This window comes from Dicentrarchus labrax, unplaced genomic scaffold, assembly GCF_905237075.1.
Source record: "Dicentrarchus labrax unplaced genomic scaffold, dlabrax2021, whole genome shotgun sequence".
Lineage (NCBI taxonomy): Eukaryota > Metazoa > Chordata > Actinopteri > Moronidae > Dicentrarchus > Dicentrarchus labrax.
The window spans coordinates 8,606,768-8,633,140 of NW_026136710.1; the positions used below are offsets into that span (position 1 = coordinate 8,606,768).

A 26,373-nucleotide genomic window follows, 5' to 3' on the forward strand; every position below is an offset into this window, starting at 1 on the left:
TCTAGATAATGGCTAGTCCAAATGATGGCCTACAATACATAAAGGTGAGGTAGAAAACGTTAAGATATGAGGCTCATTGTGGTCAAAACTTTGAAAGAAATTAATCAATTAAAAATAACTACATTCAGGATGGGAATAGACTGATCAAATGCGGACCCAATATATCCAAGCAGTCATTCAAATACAGTATTATTTAAACATCAATAGTCTAGGCTGCCGATCAACTTGATGTCACTTCCTAGATACATTTACAACAGCATCGTATAATTCCCTGGCCAAATATTTGTGCTGACTCATGTGATAGGCTATTCACAGTCTCAGTGACCCATTAACATCTTACAGGTTCCCATTGTCCATCCCTAAATGGATCCATTAGCATTGCTATTGTTATTTAAATACTACATTTCCTAACAAAGACTGTGGTTTAACTCTCTAATGAGGACTTCCTCAGACAAAAGGACAGAGGCCTCTATTTTCTCTGCTCTCTAAACCCACTGCAAACTTGTTAGATTTCATAGAGTTCAGAGTTTTAAATGTTACACAAGAGTTAGCATCTCATTTGTAATTTAATGTACTCCACTTAGAATTTCAAGTGTGCTTTCTGATGTTGTTGATGGTTTGGTGGAGGTTTTTAAAAGGTGTGTTTGAAGGCTTTTTCTTTATCTACTTGCTCATGCACGATCCTTATTTTAATTTTCAAGACTTTTTCTAATGTGTCACTTTTCAGCTGCACACCCTAAATAGAGACATATCTCTATCATCTGATAGAGATATGTCTGTACATTTACAGTGTGCCTAACTGTATTATATAAATCTCAACATTTAACTAGTTTGACAGGAAGCAGCAAGTGCCCATTTCCGTCATAGAATGGATTTACAGGGGGAAATATTTAGCCATAGTTATTCATATTGGTGCAGAATCATCCTGTCATTCTGGTACAAGAAAATATAATGAAAGTGTTTGTGACTTTTTTGTGAGCCTATTCAGCCTTTAGCCTATTCATTAGATTCTCACTCATGAAAGGCAACACATTTGTGAAAATGATGTAAGTTCTGTGTTACACCATGAGAATAATTCTGATGCTCCTCCATCCTGTGCGTTTTGTTCATCATCTAGCGACAACAACAGAAGAAATGTCTATTTAGATTATATGCTTTCATTGCCTTTTATTATCCTATTTAACCATTTAGTCTGAAAATATAATGAAAAATAACTCAATGTTTTTGATAAAGAGAGAGTAGACTAAGCTATCCGAGACAGATAGATCATAGCTAGATTATAAACAAATATATAAATTGGCAAACATATATATAAAAAAACATTCTGTTAAGAAACTTAGTGAAAAGCAAAAGGTAACCAGAAAGTACATTTATGCTGATATGTTAAAGAAATTACTAAAGCATAAAACCTGCATCACTGTAACCCCATGCAGATCATTCCTTGCTATTAGCTGATCATTTGCCAGAATAGTCAGAATCCCCAGATTAGTGTCACTACAATAGCCTGTTTTGTTTTGGGGTTCGTTCCTGAACCCGTAATCACAGACCCTCACAGTAAGTGATGCTGCACCTCCAGAAGCAATAGGAAGAAGCTGGTGGGAGTAAATAGAAAGCGAGTGGCACATAATTGTGTCATCTCTCGTCTCCCACTGAGGCTTTCAGACTGCAGTGAAAGCTCCTGCGGCCAGCACGGCTATGTCACCTAACCTTTCATTGACCTCATGCAGGCTTATGAGCCGGCCCCAAACAACACAGGTAATACAGCAGCTGAAAGAACGAAAACCTCCATGTGGTTTTTGACAAACCTGATATTTTTTTTGGCTTGTTGCATTGAGAGTCTTTGATGCTATTTCAGCTCATTTGTAGATCTAATAATAAAGTTTCCCATAAACTTTCTAGGCGCAATCTGTGCAGAATGTGGTAATACTTTATGGATAAAACTTTTATTTATTTGACCCAGTGTAAGAAATACAGGTGTTAGCATAGACGCATAACATAAGCAAACATTTAATAAGAATTCCTTAAATTTGTTTTCTTAAAGAACTCTGCCTGCCATATATGGACAAATGTATGTGCATGTATACTGTGTAATGCTGGAACTGCTTCTAAATTAGCCCAAACATATCTTCTACTGTGCTGCAATTCCTCATTAATAAATATCAGTTGGTTGATTAAAAGCCAAAACACCTGAAACATATAGCATGTAGCTATAAGAACAAGAAATTACTGTACAATGACTGATTGTATTTACATTGTTTCTAAAAAAAAAAAAAGGGGGTCTCAAGGGAAAATAAATTGCCGTTGCTCCCCTATTGACCCCCAATCTGCCACGTTTTGTGCAATGTGCTTGCACCTGTAACCTCCAACTTCAATGGACATAAGTGGTAGTGTTTCCACTGCCTCGTTTTATTGATTTAATATTTTCATAATAAAAAATGCCCCAAATTCCCCAGTTCCAGCTTGTCGTTTTGCAGAATTTGATGCTTTTCTTTAGTTTATATGATTGTAAATCGAATATTTGTTGGTCAGATAAAACCAGTCACCATGGGCTTTGGGAAATTATGCTTAATTAGAGCATTTTTCCCAATTTTCTGACATTTTATTTGTTAAATTGATTGCTTTGAATTGCTTGTTGGTGAGTTGCATATACATAGCTAGATATATAAGTGGCATACGGTCTGTCCAGTGGTGTAGTGCAGGGTATACACAGGTATACTTATTTTCCAGTCAGCATTGGTCATACTCACTTCTAAAACCCTTCTGATGCACATCATTCAGTAGTGTTCTGGGAGCTGAATTATCTGTCCTAGGAAGACAAGTTGTCATGAGTGGATGGAATAAAAAATATCAAAATGTATATTTAGTGGTTGTTTCACCCTATAATAGTCTGTGGGCCTGTATTGATTACATACTCTTGCACCTCTTTTGTGGCTAATGTTAAGTTCATAATGATCCTCACTCCCTGAAGTTAAGCAGAAGAAGTTAAGAAGTCAAGAAGTGTCAATGTGCAAATACTACTGGCCGTTTTTTTGGGCAGATGCTTGCCTCATCTTTAAGGTCTCACATGGGCTTGCCCCTCCCCCACTGAGGGCAGCTACCAGAGCGGACTGTGTTGTATAATAACAAAACGTGGCATGTTTGGGCAAGCAGTGTTCTCAGTTAGAGCCACCCACTACTGGAATAGTCTACCCACTGAACTAAGAGAGTGCACTAATTACCTAACTTTTAATCATAAACTTAAGACATAGCTGAAGGCAAACCAAACCTGCAGCCATTAGTCATCTTACCACATCATCTCTTGCACTGCCTTTACATAATCTCACTGTTTTTATACATCTCTGTCACTTTTGTGTAGTACTTATGTATTATTTTATATTGTATTGTTGTTGTAGTACTTGTTGAAGCACTGTACTGATGACATTGGGAACTAATTTGTTATAACCTGCTCAGGGACTACAGATGAAAATGTGCTTATTAGCTATCTCTGGCACATTTACACTAAAGAGTAAACCACTATGTTGATTAATGTGTATTGTCCCTGGTAAATAAGTAAATTAAAGTAGTCTTAGATCCCACTGTTTATAACACAGGGTGTTTATCCTTTGCTGGATGGGCAACAAATGTAGGGCATACATTAAGAGTACCAAAACTTCAATTGAAAGCAGGGTCCTAATTAGAAGCGGGTCCTCTTTATTAGCCTGGTGTGGCTGCACATTTTGACAAAAAAAACGCAGGTCTCAATTCTTAAAGCCAACCGAGTTGACCGAGAAACAAATATGTTTAAACCTATGTCAATATGGACATGCTACACATCGTTAGATCAGTTAGATTCTCCAAAGTTCAATCAGTTCATTTTATGGAAACAATGACCACCAAAGTATCAAATGATTAAATGAATTATTCATAGTTAATATGTTATTCAATAGCATTTTTATAATTTTCATTTTTATTTTTAAGCAATTCATACTGGTTTAAATAAACATTTCAATAGTATTTCCCATCTTTCCTGAGCAACAGTTTTGTGCAAAAGGAATTCATCAGAATCAGAATCAGGTTTATTGCTAAGTAAGATTTCACTTATTTGCTTTAGTATGCTGGTGCAAGACAATAAAACATAGTAAAAGATAAATAAAGATTAAATTAAAGGCAATAAAAAGGAGCCCCTATATACAAATATAAAGAGAGAGAGAGAGAATATGTACAAAATAGCCGGATACTTAAATAAATGAGCAATGAGCTGTAGGCTACAGGAATGCACAGGAATCTGCAAGTTAGCTGTGTGACATATTTGCAATATGCAAGATAAAAAACAAACATTAGTGCATTAATGTAGTGCGCGGGTTGAGTTCAGTGATTGAAGCAAATAAAAGCCCAGGCTATTAATTGCTGCTGTTGTTTTAAGACATACCCTACCCACTTCTCCAGGCACCACTACCACCACCACTGCGCATGTCTTAATATTTTATTTATTTATCTATTTGACAACATGACTCATGTGCAAGCAGGTCCCTCTTGTGAACCTCAGCTGTACCAAAAAAAAAAAGGAAGAAAAGGAGAAAAAAAAAAAAAGACAAAAAAAAAAACGACCAATGAGAAAACGCCCTGTTGGCCCTACAGGCATCCCGTCATGCGCGTGGACTCAGCGCTACGTCAGCAGTGATACCGAAACATGGCGGTGTCCATAGCACAGCGCCCGGCTGCCAGTGCTCGTGTGTTGATATTAACTTTTCTCACCACTGTAATATTTCACCGCACTGTCGCCGATGTCTCCACGGGTGCCTCGACGTCGGAAGAGTCTCCTCACCGCCGGTTCGAGTACAAATACAGCTTCAAAGGACCGCACCTGTCTCAGACCGACGGCGGTATCCCGTTTTGGATCCACAGTGGAAGTAAGTTTGTATCCAGCTGTCAACATCACAGAGCTGCGGCTCGTTCTGCTGCTTTTCTTTAAACTCAACACTTTATATATATATATATATATTTATATGTGTGTTAGTGTGTGGAGGTGTCAGCGAGGAGGACAGCTCTGGTTGCTCGTGTTTTTCGGTTTTGTAACGGACGGTGTTTCCGCTCAGGGTTTGCTTTGTTCATTCAGAACTGCACTGGGGTAATGCATACTGTTTTAGCAGCCAAGCTTTGTGTTAGAGGCACAGGTCATATTCAGGAACGTGTCCTGTAAAAAAAAAAAAAAAGGCCCCCAGTACGTTAAAGGCTGCTGTGAGAGTCTGTGCAGACTAGTTGGACTTTCCTCTTGCAGAAATGGGCCTTTGGATTCTTGCATCACTCACTGAGTTGCCCTGTTGCTGACATGATAAGTTCAATAAGAGATTACACTGCATTCAGCACTGATCTGCAGCTGGAGCTAAAGATTATTTTGATTAATCAAAAAAGTGAAAGGAGACATCCTAAAGTATCTTGATGGGGACTTTTTTTAGTTAGAAAGAGGACAGTTTAGAGGTGACAGGAAGAAGTGGGTATGTATGTCAGAGTATAAAAAGTCTGCGGCTAGACTCAAACCAGGGGATGCTGTAATTACATGGTCGGTGTCTTAAACCTCTAGGCCACCAGGATGTTTGTTAATGTAAACTATTATTAACTATGTTATTCAGTTTACTGTAACATAAGACAATAAAAAGCAGCGAGTCTTCACAATTTAGAAGCTGGAGCTCTGTAATGTTTTGGGATTTCTGCTTGAACAAATTAGACTATTGACTTATCGATTACAGCGATCCATGCATACCACAGCTCGATTAGATTAGACAATTTGAGAACAGCGCAGGGTTTTTCTGATGACTCGACCTTTAGTTTAGTCTATAAAAAATGTCTATAACATCTCTCGTTTTGTCTGTGCAGCACTCAAAACCCCAAAGTTATTAAAGTTATAATGATGTGAAACAGAGAAAAGCAGCAAGTCATAAGTAGTGACATTAACAATTAATGTAACCCTGAGTAAATCTAGATTGTTCCAACTAATCAGAATAAAATAATCTGATAATGCTGTTAATGCATTAGCTCTTTTCACAACATAGAGGAAGAAGGAGCCACAGAAACTGAAGCTACTTTTATGTGCATGCTTTCCTTATTATTAACATCATATTTTCATGCTGCTACTTAAATCCTGCTCCCTATCTCCATCCCTCCTCTCCATCCCAGATGCTATTCCCAGTGCAGACCAGGTGCGCATCACGCCGTCCCTCAGGAGTCAGAGGGGCTCCGTGTGGACGAAAAACAAAGTCAGCTTCGAACACTGGGAGGCCGAGGTGACCTTCAGAGTATCTGGAAGAGGCAGAATGGGAGCGGACGGTTTGGTAAGGAGGGCTGAAACTTCAGTGTCGGGGAATGTGTTGTACTACACAACTTATTATTGCACCTCTGATCACAGCTTTTATTAGAGTTAGGTCTAAGTTGTATATACTGTAAGTCGAGAACCATCTGCTTTGCCCAGGAGCTACACTACTTACTGTATCTACTTCTCTGTGCATCTACACTAGGGTGTACATCAATAGTAATTCACATTCATGCTTACTTATGCTTTAATTAAATGTTTCACAATCTAAATCTTCAGCAAACCTTTTTTACTTTAGAGCAGCGCTCAAAATTAAGGATGTCCTGTTATTGGGGGACAATACAAATATCACTTGGTACACGAAGACATGGTGTCTGGGACAATTCTGGGACAGCAGAGATTAAATTAGTACATTTAGGTATCAATATGTAGCATTTGAATTAGTCAGGTGTTCAAATTTGGAAAATGTGAGGTGGCTGGAGCCTACACTACCTTATTTGTGCCTTCAGGCGAGTGTAGTCTACTTAAAGGCACCGATTGCTACAGCACAAAATCAATCGTAGAGAGACCAGTGTAGCAAACTTTCTCACTAGATTTAGCGACTTTTCAGACCCTCTTAGTAATGCATTTTGTGACTTATTCAGACCATCAGGGAAAAGGGGAAAAATATATTCAAATATATTATATTGTAATTCATTCCCATGATGCGGTCCATGGTTCTTCCGCCAGCAGCACCGGGGTCTCTCCTGCTCCTCTTCTGCCAGTAGGTGCGGCTTGTGGTTTGACCTTTTCTTTCACCCTTTTTTTCTCGGAATCCCTGGATCAGGGTGCTCCTCCTATAGCTTGTAAATATTTAAATAGTTTGTTGGATCTTCTCCCTTTTGTAATTTTTTAAAACGTTTTTACTTTAAATATACAATGTAGTGAGTTTGTGATTATTTGGCTGAGTAATAATAATGTTCTGAGTGTGGGTATGTTCATTTTCATCGCTGTATACCAATCAGAAACCGGTTTACATTCACCCTGAAGAAACACCTAGGATGATTTTAATTGTTTATTAGCTTAGCTTTTTTTATATTAGCCTTTATTAACCAGCAGAACTTCCATGGTGGACCAGAGTCAATGAAGTGATGTGAGTTACTAAAACAGTTTTTTTTTAAAGTTTTTAAACTCCATTATGTACTTTAGTTTGGGACAATAGTTGTTAAGTCTCAGCAAATTAGCATTTTGCACCCAAATGTTTTCCAACCTCATATTGATAAAGAAACCAAATCTTACCTGTAATGACAGCTGAGAACTTCCCTATACCAGCCACAACAGTTAAGTAAGATATACTGTACAATGATCAAACCTTGCATATGGAGAAACCTGCATATTTTAAGGAGAAGGTGCAGATCCTGTTTGAGTAACTGTGTCATGCCCACAGGGTGAATGACAAGTATTTCCCCAACTGACAAAAGAACTGTTGTGAACAGCATAAACATCTTGAGCTAACTTGTGCTGTAACAGTCCATATTGATTTAACTTCACTGGACAAACCTAAGAGGCAAACCAACAAACAATCACAAGGGAATGGCTACTGTCTTTGACTTGTATTTGATAAAGGATGCTAAAACCAAGTCATCTAATATCTGTACCACATTTTCTTTATCTAACAGGCTGTGTGGTTCACCACTGCACAAGGCCTCGACGGTCCGGTGTACGGTGCCGCTGATCAGTGGAGTGGAATTGGAATCTTCTTTGACTCCTTTGACAATGACGGAAAGGTTGGTGTCGACATTCCTGCTAGTGTTTTAATGTGTTTTAATGTGAGTTTTTAGTTTTTTTAATAAACTGCATGTGTTGAAAGTAGGGATGCACCGTGAGGGCATGTAGTTCTACTTGTACCCTATACCACTTTACAGCAGCGTGACATTGTGTAACCTCTCATTAGTTGAGCAAGTAGGTGAAGGGGAAGCAATGTCAGAAAACATGAAAATAAAACATGTTTTTAAAGCCATTGTTAGAGCTGTAGTGGTATTATTATTAAGTACTCATAATGGTACTCGGTAAGTACCCAAATGTAGGTACTTGTATTTGTTCTGAAAAAAGTGGTATCGATATTTCCCAAGTTCAGAGAGGACTCGCTGTTAAATCTTTCTTTCTTTCCACTCTTGTTCAGAGATCTTCTGCTACAAAGATAGCACACACCAACAACAAAGACTTCTGCTTGGTTGTTATCAACTGGTTTAGTCATAGAGGAAGTGTGTTGAAACTAAAAAATATAATTTAGAGCTGTGGGGAATATTAATTTTGGTTCATTTTTATGTTAAGAAATGCTAAATAAATTAATAAAAAACATCTATAGCTGCCATGCAAAACAAATCTTCATAGGTCTGTTTATATCACATTTTAGAATTTTTAAAAGCAAAGCCACCTCTGGTCTTCAGATGAAAAAAGGATTAATGCTGTTTCCTTGTATTCTCATCTTCATTCCAGAAAAATAACCCAGCTATAGTTGTTGTGGGAAACAATGGCAACCTTGTTTATGACCACCAAAAGTGAGTAAACATTTATTTTGCTTTGCTCTGATGTCGTCACTAACTCAAATTTTAAAAACTTAAAGAAGATTATGAAATGTGATTATATTTGCTTGGAAAGTAAATAATCCTCTATCTTTCTTAATCTCCCGCGGACCAGTGAAAGCTTTAAATCACTTTTTCAAATTCCAGTTTGTCATAGAATTCACAATGTTTACTGTAGCGCTAAACAAGTGTTTACAAGAACATACACAGGAATTTATGTTATTCATTTATTTAATAGACTTTCATTATACTATATCTATATGGAGCGTAGTGCTGTATATAGATTAATGTAATTGATATATTTTGTCTGTTGTTTTGATCCAGTGACGGCACCACACAAGCCCTCGGTACATGTTTACGAGACTTCCGCAACAAACCGTATCCCGTCAGAGCCAAAATAACTTACTACAAGAAGACACTGACGGTAGGAGAAATCATAAACACTCACATGTTGCGCATAAAATACTAGAGTTATTACCTATATAAATGAAAAGAGGGGAAAGGAAAGTGTTTGCTGATCAGCGCAGTCAGTGGTGACATTGTTCTGTCCTCCTCAGGTGATGATCAACAATGGTTTCACTCCAGACAAAGAGGATTATGAGTTCTGCACAAAGGTGGACAACATGATCATTCCCAGCGAGGGCTTCTTCGGCATTTCAGCCGCCACTGGTGGTTTAGCAGGTATTATTTCATCTTCTGTGTTAAAAGCTCTAATGTCAGTATTTAGTTGTTTAAAAAGACATTCATGTCTTTGTACTCCTCCAATTAAAACTCCACAGTCCGACTCATCTAGGCTGAGCTGAAATACAAAATGATTCAGCTTAAATTGTCAGGTGTGGACGTATAACCTGATGTGTGTATATTCCACTGTGCTTCCAAGTTAGTACTGTTTGGATTAATGTAAAATATAAACAAATAGAAGAAAATAAATAGAAAGTAAAAGTTTTTGCATTATTCTTTTGTTGAGGCAAGAGTTGTAATTGTTGATTGTGATTTCCTGATATTTTCTTTTTTTATTTGTGATATATTATTATGAGCATTGTAAAAACATTAACGTGTTATTATCTAATTATAATGAGCTTTTTAATCTATTATTATCTCTCTGCTATCCTCTCTTTCATCAGCCTATTTCCCCACCTCAACACCACCCCCATTTTTATTCTGTAAAAAGAGTTAACAGTGAAATTACCCCATTATTCTTGTATTAAACCCTGATACAACCTAATTATTGTAAGACGATAGGTCTATTGTAAATTCTTGTAAAACTATGTTCTTATCAATATTGAAATGTTCTTCCTAGTATTACATATTACATTAAACAAATTTATATTACTATTGTTATAACCAAGATAATACGATGTTATTACTCTGTAATTACATGGTTTAAACCTTGTTGTTACTAAACAGTAATGTAATGTACTATCAGCATTTTAAATATGTTTATTTCTGTTGTAATTTTTTAACGCAGAATTTTTTTCCTCTATCAGATGACCATGATGTTTTATCCTTCCTGTTATTCAGACTCACAGAGCCAGGCCAGCAACCGGTAACTACATTTTCTTAGAGCTCCTTACACTTTCCACAATCCTCAGTAGTTGTGTGTGTCTCTGTGTGCTGCAAGCATGCATGTTCACATAGCCTTAAGCACGGCCTCTATTGAGTTTCAGAGAGGGTTTTTTTTTTGTCTTTTCCATTGAAGCCCCCACCTGAATCTGAGATGCCTAAAGAAGAGAAGGACAAGTACCAGGAGGAATTTCAGAACTTCCAGCAAGAGCTTGACAAAAAGAAAGAGGAGTTTCAGAAAGAGCACCCAGACGTCCAAGGAGAGCCAAGTTAGTTTTCTGAAACCAAATGCCCCTATTGATTATGTAAAATATATTTGGGAAAAAAAGAATCTCTTTTTAATTAGTTTTATATTATCTGAAATCAAGTTAAATCTTTACTTTACATTTGCAATACCTCATGAAAGGTTTGTAGATTTTATTTCGATCGGTTTTAATCTTGTATGTGTTTACATACTCTGCAGTTGAGGACTTGTATGAGACGGTAAATGACCGGGAGATCCGTCAGGTGTTTGAAGGCCAGAACCGGATCCACCTGGAGATCAAGCAGCTGCACCGGCAGCTCGCTATGATCCTGGATGAGCAGCGCCGATACGTTTCAGTCATCACCGATGAGGTCGCCAAGAAGGGGACGAACGCTGAGTCGGGACAGGTGAGCATTTCATATTTCAAAACATAGTCAGTGGTTTTGCTTCTACAAGGTTTAGATTAATAGACCTGCTCAAACAATAAATAAATAAATCCCATTGCTTTCACTTCAGTATCCTTTCTGTGTACTCCCACTGAACTTAACTGTTTTTATGATTGCTTATGAAAACTAATAAACCTTTTTTATGACAGCTTTATCATATGTCAATACTGGAGTGTTTAATCTTCAGACTGCTATGTTGTGTTTATGTGTTTCTCTTTCAGCTGGACACTTCCAGTCAACAACAGTTGGGCTCTGTCATAGCCACCCAGCAGGAGGTTCTCAGAAACCTGAATGAGTTGAAGTAAGTAACAATAATGTCATTGTTGTTGTTGTTTGGTCATTCTTTAAAAACTAGTTGTTGTTTTTGCAACAAACATAAAGAGAGATCTGTGATACTCAAGAAAAACAAGGGAAATCTAGGCAGTTAAATCCCTCGAATCATATTTAATCTCAGGATGCAGTGGCTGCAACATCACAGGTGTCTGCCAGCCTGATAATCCAGCTGCAGTAACAGCTCCCTCCACAGTCAGTCAGCCACATGTATGTGCACACACACAAAAGCTAAAAGCCTCACTACTTAATAGGACAGTTATCACACAAAAATCATATTGCAGTTATGTTGACAGATATTGCGAGGTATGATTCACGATTAGTGGGAATGACATTCTAATATTTCTGAACCACAATTTTCATTTTCACTGAAAAATAACTATTAAAATCATAATGATGTGACATTTGTTGGGGTATCAGAAAATGTCAGCTTCTGCAATTTGAGCATTACACTTGCAAGTTTAATAATATTTTGTTTAATTGTGCAGCCCTAACCAGTAATTACAGCATGATAGGTATGCTAATATCCAGCTGTAATCTCCTTCTTCTTCTTCTTCTTCTTCTTCTTCTTCTTCTTCTTCAGTAGTTTTAAAAATGGTCTCCTTACCACTCTCAGATGACAGCCTGCACAGATTTTAAGATAATACAGCTTAAGAGATTTTATGATGGTGTGCTTTCAATGGCAAAGGTTCAAATGACTGTTTGATTTTGGTACTTATAGGAAGTAAGCCTGATTAGGTGTGCAGAATGTAATTTTTGGAGGTTTAAAGCTTGTATTTAGTCAATAACATATTTGTGCTTTTGTACTGCTTGCCTAAGGTGCTTGTGGGCTTAGTCATTGTAAGCACGCAACAGATAAAAAAAAGTCTTCTTCACAACCTTTTTTTTTAAATTTGTGAGGGGATTTTAATGAATGTTTTTCTCAATTTCACCAATGATTCAGTAATTAATTATCCAACTAGTCTACTTATTCCTGGCTTGTCAACTCAAGACTCACGTGTTTAGCTGTTAATAGAAATTTGAAGCCTTTAGTTCTTTAATTTACTTCGGAATTTTGCAATAATAAATTGTGTTTATTTATTCAATAATGGCACATTTCTCCTGTCGCTGCAGTTTGATTGTATGTCTTAATTTTAACACACCATCTGCATTAAGAATTAATCAGAATCACAAGATATTAAAGATTTTATTTTATGTAACATTAATCTCTTAGTCTCATGTATCATAAAAGAACCAAGCTGTTTATATGCCCTAAATCCAACAGGACATTCATCCTCAAATGACTTTGCATACATGATTTTCTTTATTATATTGTTGACCCATAACTCACATGGACCCAGACTCTCAATTGCACATTAATTGCACAGAAACACTTGTTTAAGTGAATTTTATTGTATAAGTGGCAGGGAAAGACGGAGTTTCTGTGAAGATTCAATTTTAAGAAAGCACATTATCAGAGTGGCAATTTCAAGATAAAGAGGTGCACAGGGTTAAGCTGATTGCCACTGTAAATAAGTTCAGACCCTGGCAAAAGGCTGCTGTAGCTAATGTGCTAATGTGAGCGACTGATCTGTATTACTTTGTAGATTAAGCTCTCAGTTTATCCTGACCCATCTTTTAAACACAGAGTTTATGATAGGACTTCATCTCAGACTCTCTAAATATCCAAGGAGGGCTTTTCTGCTCATAAATGGGTCACTTGTGGCAGATGAAGATTAGATGTAGGGTTTAATAAATGCTCACTTACTTTCTCAAGGGAGATTTTTTTTTTATTCCCCTCTCCGTGAAACAAATTAGATTTTGTTTTTATGTCATCCCTGGCCATCCTTTCAGACCTCAGCCATGTGGCTGAGCAAGAAAAGGCCACATCTTAGCACCATTTTGTCCTTATCAGATTAGGAGTCTTTAAATACATCTGTCATACACAGGCAAAACATGGTTTACCTCCAATTGATTTCTTGTCACAATCCCTCCCTCAGGGCGTTCTTACTCGCGCTGCTGGAAATTCCTTTCATTTGTCAAGTCACTTTTTTCTTTATAATCGTCTTAGATGTGTTTAAGATGATAAGGGAAACTTATTGCTTTCTCCCTGTAAGTAATCAACTTTAAGAAATTGCATTTTGTTGAGAAATATGATCCAGGCTTTGACGTCTTTATTCTCATCTGAGAATGGTTCAGACTGTATTTTTTACTTCCTTTACTGATTAAACTGAAAGTGAAGATACGGATTTACAGATTTCACATTTTATTACTAGTCATGACCAGCCATGGAAATGGTTTTGGCTTGTATATTTTGATGTCTTTTTGAGGGAATGATGTATGGACTCACTCACTCACTCAAGGAAAGACAGTCCTTCCAGCATTTACCATCAGCCTCAATGAGTCAACGTACATTATCTGTGTGAAAGGGTAAACAGAGGTTTCTATAGGAACAACAAGTTTATTATATAAAACATAACAAGATATCTATTCCCCATTATCAGACATGTTAGGGCAGTGACTTTTAATTCCCCCATTTTAAGAAATACACTGAAGTCTTTCAAACAAGAGTCAGCAAGTCACGCCGCCCGGCCAAGATATATCACACAACCCTCATAAAACCACAAATTGTCATTTACAGTGTTTTTATTTGCACAGAATAAACAAATTATACATAATGTGTGAATTAGTGAGCTGTAGAGGTGCTGGTAGTTTTTCTTTTAATAATTTATTTTTTTGGACAGAGCCATTTATGCTAAGCTAAGCTATATTTATCTGGATTCCAGATTCCAGATAGCGTTCCTCTGTTTGTTAACCTCCTGTACTTGTAATCTGTTGTAAGAACATGTTTTTATAAGGGATTAATTTAGCAATCATGACCTCTTTTATCAGATGGTAATTTTCTGTTTTTCAAACTTTGAGACTATGTAGCCTCTAGTGAATAGGGGATTAAAAGATTAATTTTGGACAATTTGTATTACTGTAAATAAATGATACCACACAGCAAATTTAAATGTTGGGAAACATTCAACACATGTATCAAATTCTGAAGAGCAAACATTTTGACTATATTGCTGAGATATTTATTTGGTATTAAAAGGCAGTTGCACTAAAGATGATTTATTTCAGTCCTTTGGGGAACCAGTTGCAGTAGTAATGTTTTATTGCACAATGCTTCTACAGGGACTGTTGGCTCTCCGGCCTGTAAACTGTCACTTAGTGTGTCTTCTCTTTGTCAATGTAGAAACTCCTTTCACGAGTCACTGAAACAGATCGGCTCAACCCAACACCAGGGTAATGCAGTCGGTATGGGAACGTATGAGACCATTCAGCACTTCAACGACATCAAGGAACATCTGCACACGGTCAAAAGGGACGTGGAGCACCTGGTCCAACGTAACGCTCAGGTGCGGATTCTTACTTTGATCAGTTTTTAAATTTAGGTGAGAATTCAGCTGACTGTCTTTTGACGTATGTTTTCACACGCAGAATCCTGCCGAGAAGGCTGTGAAGTGTCCTGAGATGCCTCCCATGCCTTCCTGCTTATCCACTGTTCATTTTGCAATCTTCATCGTCGTCCAGTCAATTCTGTTCTTCTGCTACATCATGTACAAGTAAGAAATCATTGTTTTTATTCGGCCATGTATGTGCTTTGATGTGGATTTACACGACTCTCTAATGGTTTTTGTCTTTCCCTCTTTTAGGAGTCAACAAGAAGCAGCAGCAAAGAAGTTCTTTTGATTAAATTAATTTCTGAACTGAACGTCTGTAAATGAGGGAATGTCCATTTTGATTATTGTTTTTGGTTTGATTATTTTCAGATTGTAAGTTATTGTACTTGAAGAAATTGGTTTTGTTGAAGAAGTTTGTTTTAATTCATTGCAGATTTTTAATTTGATCAGTAAATCGCTGTGTATGAATGCTAGTGTGAGACTTCTGGATTTTCAACATGATGTAATGCTCCTTACAGTATTTTTGGTTGGTCAGATCCTTAGATTTTGTTTTCAGAAGTTGAGATCTGCCACAATCCCATTCCATGAAACCGAACTGACAACAGAAAAGAAAACCCTGTGTTTTGAAACGTGCAATTTTGTATAAAATAATGCTGAACTTTTGGTGATGAAAACTCAGAGCAGATGTCTGCTACCGTTTATCTGTTTTGATTGAGTCAAAAATGTCAGAATCTGACATATCCTCTACCTGAACAATTTACATAAACAGAAAACACAAATCACTCTGTGGCGTCTGTGTGTTTTATCACGTGAGATACACTCCACACAAGATGCATCTACACTGAATAATATGTAGTCTGTTCATCTCTCATGATAACACTTTATTCCAGCTAGTAGCTACAGAAGAGGAGTAGTTGAAATGTCTAAAATGTCAAAGCATACTGCAGTTAAGTGTAAAATGGAAGATATTTTGCGATTGCAGTTAAGGGCCCTCAATGATAGTAACATTTTTAAGCAGTATATAAACACCTCATAATAGTTTGTAACACACATGATTTTGTCAATTCTCCTCTTATGAAGCATACATAACAGATGTATAAACAGTTTGCATACTCTAATGTATCTGTAGAATTATACATGAAGAAATTACAGTGTGTTATAAAGCATTTATTAATTGTTTATACAAAAATGCCCCCTATGAAAAGTTATAGTTGTTGACAAATACATTAATTAACACAGTGTCAGCTTACATTATAAGGTTTTATAGTGTGTTATAAACCACCACAACCATGCTAACAGCTCTGTGAGGCTGTCCTTAAGTAGGCCTGCAGCGGTGCTTTGAGCTAAATGCTAACATGCTAATGTTTAGCAGGTGTAATGTTTACAATGTGCATCATCTTAGTTTATCGTGGTAGCACGCTAACACTAGCTAATTAGCAGTAAACAGAAAGTGCAGCTGAGGCTGATGGGAATGTCATTAGGTTTACAAGTATTTAGTCATAAACCAAAGTATTGAACACATTAAAATGTTGGCAACCAAACCCATTACAGTTCATCCTGAGGGAAATGGAGCAAAAATGTCGGCACCACATTTGATGATGATCCAGCCAATAGTGGTTGAGACCTTTCACCAATAACCACAAATGTCAAACTAATGATGGCACTAAAGGAAAAGTCAAGGGATCATCAAAGGCATCATGAGGCGTCCTCTAGGGACCAAAGTGGTGAACCAACTGACCAGCCAACAGCGCATGAAGCGTTCAGAAACACTGCTAGTGCTGCTGAGTTGTGGCAATATCAAAAATACTGGATAACGTTTCTGGCTAAAGGAAACCTGAAAGCTTATCAGCGATTATTTAGACATTGAAGCAATTCCCATCTTTCCTTCAGTGAATAACACAGATACATGACTTAGATAGATATTACGTTCTATAGCATGTATTGCAGGTTGTTCTCATCCATCTTACCATTGCACACTTTTGACCTGTTTGCCAATACTGCAGTGCAATGCCAGGCGGGTACAGTGGATGGAGTAGGTGTTTATTTAAATCATGAATATCTCTGTCAAAGTGGCTGACACGAAGCAAAAAATTATATCCTCTTAGGCCTAGTGGTCTAAGATGCATACAGTGCTGTAGCCAAGACAACCTTTGTCAAGTCCAAGACCAGGACCAGTAGAGACCAAGTTGAGGGCGGGTCCAAATGAGAGACAGAGTTAAGGCCGAGACAGAAAAAAAAGAATGCTTTTGCCCCTAGCAATGAGAGGAGTTTTGGTAGCCCAGGGATACAATTAAAGAAGTATCTTCAGAAAAGAAATTTCTGGACTTGATTAAGACCTATATTTGGAGCGACCAGTGGCCAAGTCCAAGTGCAAATACCAAGAGTCCTAGACAAGTCAGAGACAATAAAAACATTTCTCGAGTACTAAAGTTACTGGATGCATAACAAGTAACTGTAACATCCAGGTTCAAATCCATGCAGGAACCTTTCCTCCACGTCATCTCTCTCCACAGTCCCAACATTATCTGCTTGACTGAACTATCAAATAAAGGCACAAACAATCCTATAATAATTATAACGATCACATCTTGCTTTTCTATATATTTTACTTTACAATATGCTTTAAACATGCATATGACATAACCAAAGATATTACAAGAGACATTTGGTTGCAGGTGAACCTTTTTGAAATGCCTGAGTGCTCAGGAATATTAGGATAATCTACAAGTCCTTCACCAAGCTTTCAGATAGTGAAGTAGTGATAGGGTGAAATGAACTGAGATCTGTCTCCTCCCCACCTCTCATCCTCGTGTCAATCATTCTCCCACTGAACAATAGCACGGCATGAACGATGGCTCCATTGGGGGATAAACAAGACTCTAATCCCGCTCCCCTCTCTCTACTCTGCTTGGTCTCACCAGTATAAGCTGCACACGGGCCAGCCCGTACTTTACTAATATGATTAAGCACCAGTGGACGGAAGCAGCATATGTGTGGTCCCAAACTGAGGACACCCATCACCGAAATCATTTTTATCATGAGTGCTGCACCTAGTTCTTCCAAAGAATGTGTCAAAGTGTCAAAATTAATAAAGAGAAACGTCTACAAAAGTCTGCACAATTTAAAAATAGAGAGAAAACAGGCCATCTGCCTCTTAGCATAGTGGAGCAGGGAGGATTAAATCCAGATTATGGCCCTGGCAAAATGTTGTGTGTGTGTGTGTGTGTGTGTGTGTGTGTGTGTGTGTGTGTGTGTGTTTGTAAGTGTGTGTGTATGTGTCTGTTGCTTGTCGTCAGTGTGTCCTTGGCTCCATAGTCAAGCAGCAGGTTAGCTAGAGAGCTACCACTGGATTTGACGGCTATAGGAGGGAGAACCGGAGGGCACAATAAGGGGAGCAGCATCATTTTCATCTACAAAAATATTCTCATCCTCGCAGAGTAAACAGCCACACAACTCAAGATGGCTTTCTTGATCAAGAGCATGATTGGGAACCCCCTGTCAGGAATTGGTCTTGGTGGTGGAGGTGACAAAGAAGAGGAGGCCACCCCCACAGATCCAGCCAAAGCAGCAGGGATGACACGCGAGGAGTATGAAGAGTACCAAAAACAGGTGGTGGAGGAGAAGTAAGTAGAAACACGGACAGTTCTCCACTTTTAATTGATGCCACTGGCCCATTGGAAACAGTATGGCTGCAGTATGTACAATCTGACCTTGACAAGCGGTTTTCTCCTGCATTACAATCCTTCACCGTTCTCCCTCTTTTGAACTACACATAACCATATATTTTAATATAAACCTAACTAAATGTAAACATTTTAATCATGTATCGGTTATTTTCATGAGCTTACAATGAGCAAGCTGTGTTTCTGAGAGATGCATCTGTTGCTGAAGGTCACAGCAGAGGTACCACCATAGTGGATCTTTTCTTTTTTCCCCTGAATTTTCTACATAATAATAACCCACGGAGGCTATAGGTCATGCTGGACCTGGATCAATAATCTCCCATAATCTGTCATCTGTTTCTGCATCAAGTGCATTTATGGGTAATATTTTGAGGGACTTTCTGGTTCTGAACGCAGTTGAGTAAGAAGTTGTAACATGGCAGTTTTATTTACAGCTTGAAAACATGGACATTAGGGCAATAAATGTTGGAATATTTAAACTGAAACACTAAAAAACCATGGTTAAGGTGGGGCAGCAAAGGAAAGAAATCACAATCCTACAAAATTATATTTATTTTAGGTAGATCAACATTTTAGGTAGCTAAGAGTCCATATTGATAGTTTTCTGCAATATAGACACATCTTATTGTCACTCTTCATTTATCTTCAATCTTCATCTACAGTCATATCTGCAGCAGGTAGCTTGGTTTTGTCCACTAGGGTGTTTCTGTCCACCAGTGCATTATGGTCTGTTTATCTTGTATAAGGTTCCAGTTCCTCTCACTAAAGCAGACAATTAAGTAATACAATTTACACTAAGCAACAGTGTGTTGTATCCATACTTAATTCCATCTTGAAAAAAATGTGTAAATATATATTTTATATATTTTAATATTAAAACATTTCTTTCAATTTTGACAAATCTGGAATTTGTATTTTTGTGAGACAGAGTAGATTTTGCAGCACCAAGCAGATCCATTCAGCCTGTATTACATAACAAGATTAATCCAGCCTCTCCACTCTTATGTGTATTTGACGACATAAAACATCAACATTCCCAATAATTGTAGATTTCTAGTAACATTTTCAGATGTATGGCAACAAATTCTGATCCACACAAATGCCTGATAAAAATGAAAAGGAAAGAACATGAAAGACTCTTTGTTCTTCTTAAAAATTCTCAAAAAGTATTTGTATAATCTGTCCGGGCAGATTAAGCATTTTAATTTGTCGAGTGTTTGTTAGACACCTCCGTCCACTGTGTTGTTGTTTCACTACAGTTCAAGTTGTGGCGTCTTGGCTTGATTGCAAATCTCCTTGACTCAGTCTGGCCTAATAATCCCATCTTTAATTGGCTGAGGGAAAGTACGTGTGTCTCGTCTTGCAGGAATACGCAAAGTCTCACAGTGTGTGAGTGCTACCGGAAAACTAATTCAGTCCCAGGGATTTAAATACATAGGCTAGAATTATTATTTTCTAATAGCCTAAAATGCTATGTCATACAACAAAATCTGATTTAATGTGTAACACTGAACACAGCTTTAGTGTATTTTCTTTTCTATGAATCTAAAGCATGTAAACTGTAAACACTGGAGTCACTGAACGTAATCTTATTACATTACTAAGAAAATCAATGTATGGGCACGCCTTACAGATTTCAGATCTTAGTAATATTATATCTTTTCCAAAGCTGCAAATAACCCTGTTATAGGTTTACAGAAGTAAAATAGCATCAATTACAATAACAGTTTTCAGTAAGTGGTATAACAAGACACTTCTTAGACCACAATTAAAAATGGCGTAGGCTAGCTGGTAAAACTCATGCATAAAACTTCCATGTACTATTAAAATAGATTTTGGGATGTTTACACCAGTTATGGCAGGTTAATAATAGTCCATCTTGAACGAGAAGCCAATTGAGATACACCTATACAAAACTTTATTTTCTAAACAACACACCGCAGGAGTTACATTTAAATCTTTTTCAGCAGGCATGATTTCCTGCTTAAATGATATTCAGATGAACTGGAGGATGTTGTGTTGATGGTAAACTGCCTCTCTGTTCAGCTGATTGTATATATGCAGGGTGCCATGCTGGATTAAGATATAGTGAAAACAAAACAGACTAAGCTATTGGGAAGAAACAATTTTTTTGTGACAATCCAAAGGTTGAAAAAACCATTATGATGCTCTTGAGCCGTTGATACACCGATGACAAACAAGAGCTCACAATAAATACAAGGTCATAAAAATCCCCTTTGTGCTAGTATTTTCTACAGCTTCTACCATTGTATTCTCCAGAAAAGAGATTAAGATTAATAATATTTTTACTTTAACTAAGCTGGGATGTTCTGGAGACCAACAATAAAGGCTAATAATGTTTTTATTTCTATTTCAGGATGGAGAGAGATGCAGATTTCTTACACAAGAAGGCAGAGAGGGCAACACTCAGGGTGTGCCTCAGAGACAAATACAGACTGCCAAAGGTAAAGAGTTTTTATCCCTACTGTTCTAGGGTAACTCATATTTATTTCATTTAATACTATATAGTATGCATGAATAAACTCTCAGTTGGAACACAAAGGTATAATGGTTTAATCTAATCTTTACTTTAACCAGCTCTTTAGAATTAGCACTATATACATATTTTATTATAAGACGCTATAATATAGTTGTAAGCATATATAAGGACATATTAAGTATTTGTCAGCGATTATAACTTTTCCCTATAAAGACATATTTCATATTATTACAACTGTGTTTTCCTATATTGTCATTCATTATTATAGTGTTTATACACCAGCCTCCACTTATGGATGTCCACTGGATTAAATGTGTATATACTGTTTATAAATGCTTAATAGGGAGTGTTAAAGTAAAGTGTTACCAGTTGCTTAAACTTGACACCTATGACCTTCTTTTCATCAGATTAATCCTTTTCTCAGTCTTTTAATAAGAACTGGTAATTACAATTTACGCTCCCTATCAAATGGGTTTGAAAGTGTCTTGACCTGCAGTTAGAGCAACAGACAGCTGCTTTATGGTTGCGGTTATCTTTATCTAACAGCAGCACTTGGCAGCTGCAGCTTGGACAACAGGAGGTGGAAGCCATGCCAGTAGATTAGTGGGAAAGACGTTCAACCAGCGTCCTGGAGACGTTAGCCTATGTGTCCCATATTGCACCTTGAGTCTTACAAAGCCAAATGCCACTGAGCAGGTGTCCCAGGCTCATTAGGGAGCACTGGGCAGTGTGAACTGGCTTTAAGAAAGAACAACGTCTACTAAACCAAGGCAATTGAACAATTTTAAAGGACTCTTGAAAAAAAAGTGCAATGGAGGAAGAAAAGAAGGTATGTTGGGATTTTATTTAAGACATTTAAAGAAAAACACCAGTAGAGTGTCTTCTAATCGTATAAATTAATCTAGAGGTGAAAAAGCCTTTCTAATACCATGATTTTTATTCTGAATGCAGTGATGACCTTGGCTTGTGGAGGTGTTTAGTCTCACTCAATAGACACTCTATTATTCACTTTCTGGTTTAAACAATGGGTGCATTTCTTTTCATGGTTTGTCTTTTAAATTGTGACCACACACATATGTATGATGAAGACAATGGCAGGAGGCTATACATATAAATCCAATTATTTTCCAATGATGTTTACATTGCTTGTAAGCTGGAAAAATAACTAATGACAATGATACAACGAGTCTCTTTCAGAACTGAAATATATATTTTAATTGGATTTCCAACAACAAGACACCTAAAGCAATCATGTTCTGTTGATTATTTTCATTTAACATGTAAGAGGTTGAGAACAAGTAAATACACGCTATCAAGCGTGAGGTCAGAAAAATATATATTTATAAGTACAAATGTACAGTATGAGTAGAAACAGGAAGTCGGTGCTGTTAGTCTAATGGAATTAGAGTCTCGTGCAACGCTATAGAAGTTATCTTTAGACTATCGTTGGGATTCGGAGAGGAAAGGCTAAAGCAGGGCTGAGATAATCCCACAGATTGACGTTTAAAGTAGTCACAGACTATTGCATGACTATTCCAGATATTGAGCGATGTAGACTGAGTTAGTTGGAAAGGCTTTAAATTGAGAATGTACACACGGTGAAGGGGGATGATTCGCAAAAATGTAGAAGACACAGACAGCAGAATATCCTTGAGAGCAGCAACTGGAACCTGGATTAAGACGGACTTCATCTGTTTGTTTGTGTCCTAGTTTTCTTGATTGTTTGCTTATAATTTGAATTCAAACCGACACCAATGTAAAGTTTTTAATGTGTAACATTAGACCTAAAAGAAGTCGAATCAAAGGAGGAAAATATAATTAATCGGAAAGTGGTCAATAAATCAGGTTTATGTAAAGGAGGACAGCATGTTAATCCTGTAAAAAGCCTTTAAGTTATCCTTGAGGTTGTTTACTTCTGCAAATAATAATTTAATGCCATAAGTATACAGTCTTTGTTATAGTCAGGGAAAACAATAAAACGCTTTCCTTAATGTCTGGTATTCTTCATATATAACAACGTTATAGTGACATTATGGAAAATTATTTGACCTAATATCTATTACTGCTCCAAAGAAAACAAAGAACATTTGAAGATAAAAATGTGTGTAAGTCTCAACCTATGACATTTTACAACCCTATATTATTAATTTTGTGGCCTCTTTCATGTTCTAAAGATGTTGCATACCAAATAAGAACCGTAGTGATACTTTATATGTGATAAAACAGAGACTTTCTGATCCTTGTCATACGTCTGTTTTTGGGTTCTGACTGTGTTTTCTCCCCAATGTTTTCGTCTGCAGAGCGAGCAAGATGAGAACATGATCGAGATGGCCGGGGACGACGTGGACGTACCCGAGGAGCTGCTCAAGATGGTGGACGAGGACGCTACGGAGGAAGAGGGCAAGGACTCCATCATGGGCCAGTTTCAAAACTTGCAGAACATGGACATGGACCAGCTGAAGGAGAAGGCCTCGGCCACCGTCACCGAGCTGAAGAGCAAAGCAGAGGAGAAGTGCTCCGTCATGTGAATGGCCAGAGGTGATGGTCTGGGTTTGAATAATGAAGAAGAAGAAAGGGAGAAGAGAAGAACATGTGAAACACGCTTTCTGGGAATCTGCAGAGTGAGCTGTGTTAATAAGTTTGGGATTCAGTTACTCCATAAACCGCCTATAAAGTATTCACTAAAACTATAAGCACTAAAAAGGCAATTTGTCTTTCTGTGATCAAAAATCTAAGCCTGGCCACGCCTATCTGCATCTGCATCTACTGGAGGATGGGTGGTCATTTACTTATTTGATTTAACTTATCATTGCAATAAACTGGGAATACTTAAATTAAAACCAAGATGCCCCATCTCTCCCCCATGACATTTTCTTTAGATCATTTAGGTAGAAAAGTGATTGTATTGCTTTTTACATCACATCACAGGCCACAATACATTAAAAAAAAGATGATTCTTTGTGATATAAACTTTTTTCTCTGTTTGTTGTGAAATGAGACAGTTGCGTGATTTTAAGTCAAATAAATAACAATATACTCAGACAAAAAAAAATTATTTACGTTAAAAATTCAACCCTGTCCAAGTGTTTCAACTTTCCTTTTGGTTTACTGGTATTTCTAGATTATTTTTTGTATGTGGTGTTTGAATTAATTATGATATTTAGATTTTCTTTCAATGTTAAAGCAGACAGTCTTCATAAGTCTTGACATGTTGATTTACTTTGAATCTGTCCTCACATTGTAATAAAAATGGTCAAGCCTGAAACATTTGCAGAGACATTTGCAGATTTGCACAAATCATCATTTGAAAATGCAGAATGATTTATTCCATAAACACAGAAACAATGTACATAAACACTGATGAAATATATGGAGGTACTTCAAACTGAGAAAACAAATGTATTGTTCAAATAAAGATGTATATTGAAAACGTGAAATATGTCTGTGTGTGTTGTGATGCTAAGTGCTGGATATTTGTCAGTCAAATTCATGTCTTTACTAAGCTCTGTGAGAGTCAGTTATTATTAATTCAATGAGGCCTGATTTTAGGAAAAGACACCTTGTTAAATGTATTAAGTTTATCATTTCAAATCTTCAGTGGCTTTTACAATGGTCAGTCGCACAGATATTCTGTTATACAACCATGAAACATTTAGGATTATGCAACTACAATTAATCACATCTACCCAAATCAGGGCTAATGCAATGAATAAAGAATAAAGGTCTTAATTTAATTGGGCATTATCCAAACACTTGTTTGGGATGATTAGGCAGAACAGGGGGGAGGAAGGAATCCCCAACATTTAGAGTTTCACATGAACCCAAGTTTAAACGGCTGTGGATTTATAAAGTCTGGAGATTACCATCTAATAGGATCAGCATAGCCAAGGTTGTCAGCCCATGCCCCCGCTCTCTCTCTCTCTCTCTCTCTCTCTCTCTCTCTCTCTCTCTCTCTCTCTCTCTCTCTCTCTCTCTCTCTCTCTCTCTAAATGAGAACAGGACAAACTGAAGTCTTACAATACCAGAAGTTGAGCTAAGAGACATGCAATTTATAAAAATGTGAAGCTGGAGGTACAGCACAGACTAGGGGTACTCGTACCACGGGGGGTACCCTACTTCTGCAGTTGTAAACGGTTGAAATTGTTTAAAAGTAATGGATATATGATATTACCTTTTCATACGTGTCCTGGCTGAACTGAAGTGAAGTATATAGATCTTTTTCACAGCAGCAATTTTGACATGAAAAAGTAGGGTAAACACTATCAGGTTCAGTGCCTTTCAGAGCCTTTCCAGTGAGCCAACATGAACAATGGCAGCACCCTGACTCTGTCTGTTAGCTTGTCAGTAAGTTAGAAGCCGATTAAATTAACATTAATACCTTAAAACTAAGATACTTGATTTGCACATTTGATTTTATAACAGAAGAATGGACTACGACTCAGGATTCCAGCCGGTGGTACCGTAGGTCCATTATTGTAGTATGTCCTACAAAAAAAAACTACTGGCTTTACTCTGAACGTAATGCTATAACAGACATTGTGGGTCAGACATTGTGACCCACAAAAAATGATTTCTTGTTACATGTTCCAAAGAGGCTGTAAAAAGGGTTAAAGTTGGTAATAGTTGAGTAAAGACGACCCAGATTGTTTACTAGTTGGATAGAAACACATCAGTTTCAGTATTTATTATCCAACCTGGCTTCTAGTCTCAGTAGCCAGTTACGACGGCTCCTCCAAGAGGGAACCACTTTCAGACTGTTTTCATCTTGTTTAAAGAACAGATCTGTTTATATTGTTGTATTATTTTACAGTAACTCTTCCATATTATTATTACTGTATTGTTCAAATTAGACAATATATGTTGGGCTTTTTGTATAGTTGAGTCTTAAATTGCCCTTTCGCTTATTTTACATCAGCAGCTGCAATAACAGTATTTTATTGTATAAATACACTGTAGGTTAGACAATAGCACTGTAAAATAAATTACGGTAACATTACAATAATGTAATGCCAAAAATAACACTATAATACTGTACTTCATTTTACAGTATATGCTAATAATATATGGTCAGGGCCATGATCTATCTCAGATTTGGAAAGGTTTTTTGCACTGAAAGGACAAAGAATTTCAAATGAAGTTTGAGTTGACATCATTTTACCACACATACTTTCAAATAAGTTGAAGAAAGCAGCAAGACATTGTCTGTCTGCCATCATAGTGTGACATTATTGGTATTGTGAACACTGGAGGTCATTATACTGCTGGTACAGAAGCCTTGTTCCGCCTGTGTGAATGTGACTTTCAAGGCTAACTGCCAGCTGAGCAT

The 26,373-nt window shown here is 37.2% G+C and overlaps 2 protein-coding genes across 2 annotated transcripts; both read left to right on the plus strand.

Moving 5' to 3' along the window:
- The first annotated feature begins 4,637 nt into the window (after positions 1–4,637).
- On the plus strand, positions 4,638–15,646 carry lman1 (lectin, mannose-binding, 1). The gene is made up of 13 exons (XM_051412959.1): positions 4,638–4,889; positions 6,154–6,308; positions 7,945–8,052; positions 8,765–8,826; positions 9,175–9,274; positions 9,408–9,531; positions 10,338–10,396; positions 10,550–10,682; positions 10,877–11,064; positions 11,325–11,404; positions 14,657–14,819; positions 14,902–15,026; positions 15,117–15,646. The coding sequence occupies exons 1-13, from the start codon at positions 4,670–4,672 to the stop codon at positions 15,151–15,153; spliced, it is 1,554 nt and encodes a 517-aa protein (XP_051268919.1). The 5' UTR covers positions 4,638–4,669; the 3' UTR covers positions 15,154–15,646.
- A 2,511-nt stretch (positions 15,647–18,157) lies between these two features.
- On the plus strand, positions 18,158–24,484 carry cplx4a (complexin 4a). Its single transcript, XM_051413257.1, has 3 exons — positions 18,158–18,487; positions 20,925–21,012; positions 23,348–24,484. Exons 1-3 carry the CDS (start codon positions 18,324–18,326, stop codon positions 23,573–23,575), a joined length of 480 nt encoding a protein of 159 aa, XP_051269217.1. The 5' UTR covers positions 18,158–18,323; the 3' UTR covers positions 23,576–24,484.
- The last annotated feature ends 1,889 nt before the right edge of the window (positions 24,485–26,373 follow it).